The sequence below is a fragment of the Bidens hawaiensis genome, unplaced genomic scaffold (genome assembly GCF_021521415.1).
Source record: "Bidens hawaiensis isolate Kalapana, Puna unplaced genomic scaffold, B.hawaiensis_p1.1 tig00048875_1, whole genome shotgun sequence".
Lineage (NCBI taxonomy): Eukaryota > Viridiplantae > Streptophyta > Magnoliopsida > Asterales > Asteraceae > Bidens > Bidens hawaiensis.
In genome coordinates, this window is record NW_027506094.1 from 21,249 (window position 1) to 24,048 (window position 2,800).

Here is a 2,800-nt window from a genome sequence, read left to right on the forward strand (position 1 = left end):
TCATTTATGTTATATTATTTCTTATTTACTGAATTATTTATTTTTAAAGTATTTTCTTTTTATGTTATAGACATAGTTTAACATCTTTTGTAATATCTGCTGGTAAAAAACTTTTGTCAAATATTTGTGTTGGTTAAATATAATTTTTACATTTTATATTGTTTCTTGATATATTTTCCACCCGTGTATAACACGGGTTATTATCCTAGTTAATTAATATTATTACACTAGGTTAGATCCCGTGTTTTACACGGGTGAAAATTATAATAAAAATAAAAATTACTATATGTAATACATAAATTTAGTTATTTCATATAATAAGTTTTATTTATGACTTTTATTTTATATTAATTTAAATCAAATTATAACTTAAAGTATTAAAATTGAAATACATGTACATAAAAAAATTAAAAGATTTGCCCATAAATTTCACCATTTAATAATTTTCTAAGATTTTAACCATTGTATTGATTTATATAGTCAAAATTTTGTTATTGATTTAAATGATTATAAAATACAATTAATGAAGAATTTTATATTGAATTGTAAAAGGTTAAAGATTATTCTTTTAAATTTATATGAATAAGTTGATATAATTTAAGAATGGTAATTAAAAGAAAAATAATGGAGAAAGGATTTTATGCATTTAATGAATTGTTATACATTTTAATAAAAGTTAATTAAATATTAATTAGATGGAAAATGTATTTAAAGGAATTGTATATGTGAAATACAATGTAAACACTTTATAATGATGACATATGAAATCATCTTGCTTTAATAGTATAGTTAGATAGTTAGATTAGATTTTTATACTGTATGTTTTGTATGTTTTCTTTGGCAGTAGGTTGCCCATCCACTAACCGCTAGTTTAGTTACTTTTGATTTATCAACATAGGAAATTCAAAGTTGAAAATACCATAAAAACCCTTTTGATGCTAAGGGAGGCTGTTCTCGACCCTACCTTTGTTATATTAAATTTGTAAATTGGTTCTAGAAGAGTTGGAACCTCGTGCAACACAACTAGTTGACACATGGATTGTGGTATGAAAGACTTTTTATTTATTTATTTATTTATTCACTATTTTACAACTTTGTAGCAAATGGAAATACCAGTATCTAAACCTATTTATAAAGAATACCTCTTTATAAATAGTCACGCTTTAAACACATTTAAAACTATCAAAACTAGAAATCCAACCCACATTTATTCACCATTCGACAATGAGAAACTTGATCACGGTTTCGCAAGGTGTAGAGGCCTCCGAATATGGAAAGGTACTACTCTCAGATGTGATGGTTACTAGGAAGAGAAATCTATTCATTGGTCATACATGGAACAGTGTCGATATCAAAATTGCTATAGGGATGTTTCTTGTTCACTTTCTTGCACTTTTCGCGCCATTTAAGTTTACTTGGAGTGCATTCTGGGCGGGATTTATTTCCTATGTGCTGTGCGGAATATTTGGTATAACTCTATCGTATCATCGTAACCTAACACACCACAGTCTCAAGCTCCCCAAGTGGCTTGAGTATACATTTGCTTATCTTGGAGTCCTATCTTTACAGGTTTATTTTATATGTTTTTATTTTTTGCAATGCAAGTATTATTATTCATAGTAATGAAATGAACTTAAATCATATATCTATACAGAGAGACCCCATATTTTGGGTGAGCATGCATAGATATCACCATCAGTATGTTGATTCCGAGAAAGATCCACACTCTCCAACCTTCGGATTCTGGTTTAGTCATATGGGTTGGATCTTTGATAGTGGCTACATTTTTGAAAAGGTACTTTGAATGTTCATTTTGTAAAATGATAATGAAAAATTGTTCTCTTCCAAATGATCTTGTTTGAGTTGAAGATATGATCACTTGCAGTACCAAGAGCGTAAAAATGTAGAGGACCTAAAGAATCAAGCATTCTACCGATTCATCAAAAGAACCTATCTATTGCATCCATTTGCATTTGCTACCCTCGTTTATGTTTTTGGTGGAATTACCTACCTCGTTTGGGTTGTGGTATGTAGTAAATTGTTTGATTATTTTTCAACATTTTAGTACCAACTGGAAATGTAATTGACGCTCAAGACATGATATATGCAGGGAGTTGCAACCGCATGGGGATATCACGTGACGTTTCTTGTGAACTCTGCTTGTCATATATGGGGAAACCAAGTTTGGAACACTGGTGATCTCTCCAAGAATAATTGGTAAATTTACAAGTGAAAGATATCAATAAATGTATTTAGTATGCGTTACATTAGTATCAGGAATTTAAACGCTAAATTGTATTTATGCATGTATACAGGCGGGTAGCATTAATTACCTTTGGTGAAGGATGGCATAATAATCATCATGCATTTGAGTATTCAGCTCGACACGGCTTAGAATGGTGGCAGATTGACTTTTGTTGGTATACGATAAGGTTTCTTGAATTAGTAGGGTTAGCCAGCAATGTCAAATTACCGACTGAGGATCAAAAACTTAAGAAGTCATTCGCTTCTCTTAACAAGGTTAAGTGATATATGTATTAATATAAAATGTTTGTGTACTTTTTAAAAAATTAAAATAATAATGTACTTTTTAGTCTTTGTACGTACACAAAGAAACTTTTAAAATTAACCCTTTGTATTAAGATTAATGTATTATTTGTTTACGTATACATAACTTTCATTGTTATTTAGTTTTATATGGACTTGTCTTGGTCATCATTGCTTGTGTGAAAAACTTCGAATACTTGTGAAGTTTATAGGAGTATCCCAAATTCGCCAAGAATGGTAAACACCCCTTCCC

At 29.6% G+C, this 2,800-nt stretch overlaps 1 protein-coding gene across 1 annotated transcript; it reads left to right on the top strand.

Moving 5' to 3' along the window:
* Window positions 1–1,224: 1,224 nt before the first annotated feature.
* LOC143616682 (palmitoyl-monogalactosyldiacylglycerol delta-7 desaturase, chloroplastic-like) lies at window positions 1,225–2,529 on the top strand. The gene is made up of 5 exons (XM_077089440.1): window positions 1,225–1,569; window positions 1,655–1,795; window positions 1,886–2,026; window positions 2,111–2,217; window positions 2,316–2,529. The coding sequence occupies exons 1-5, from the start codon at window positions 1,225–1,227 to the stop codon at window positions 2,527–2,529; spliced, it is 948 nt and encodes a 315-aa protein (XP_076945555.1).
* The last annotated feature ends 271 nt before the right edge of the window (window positions 2,530–2,800 follow it).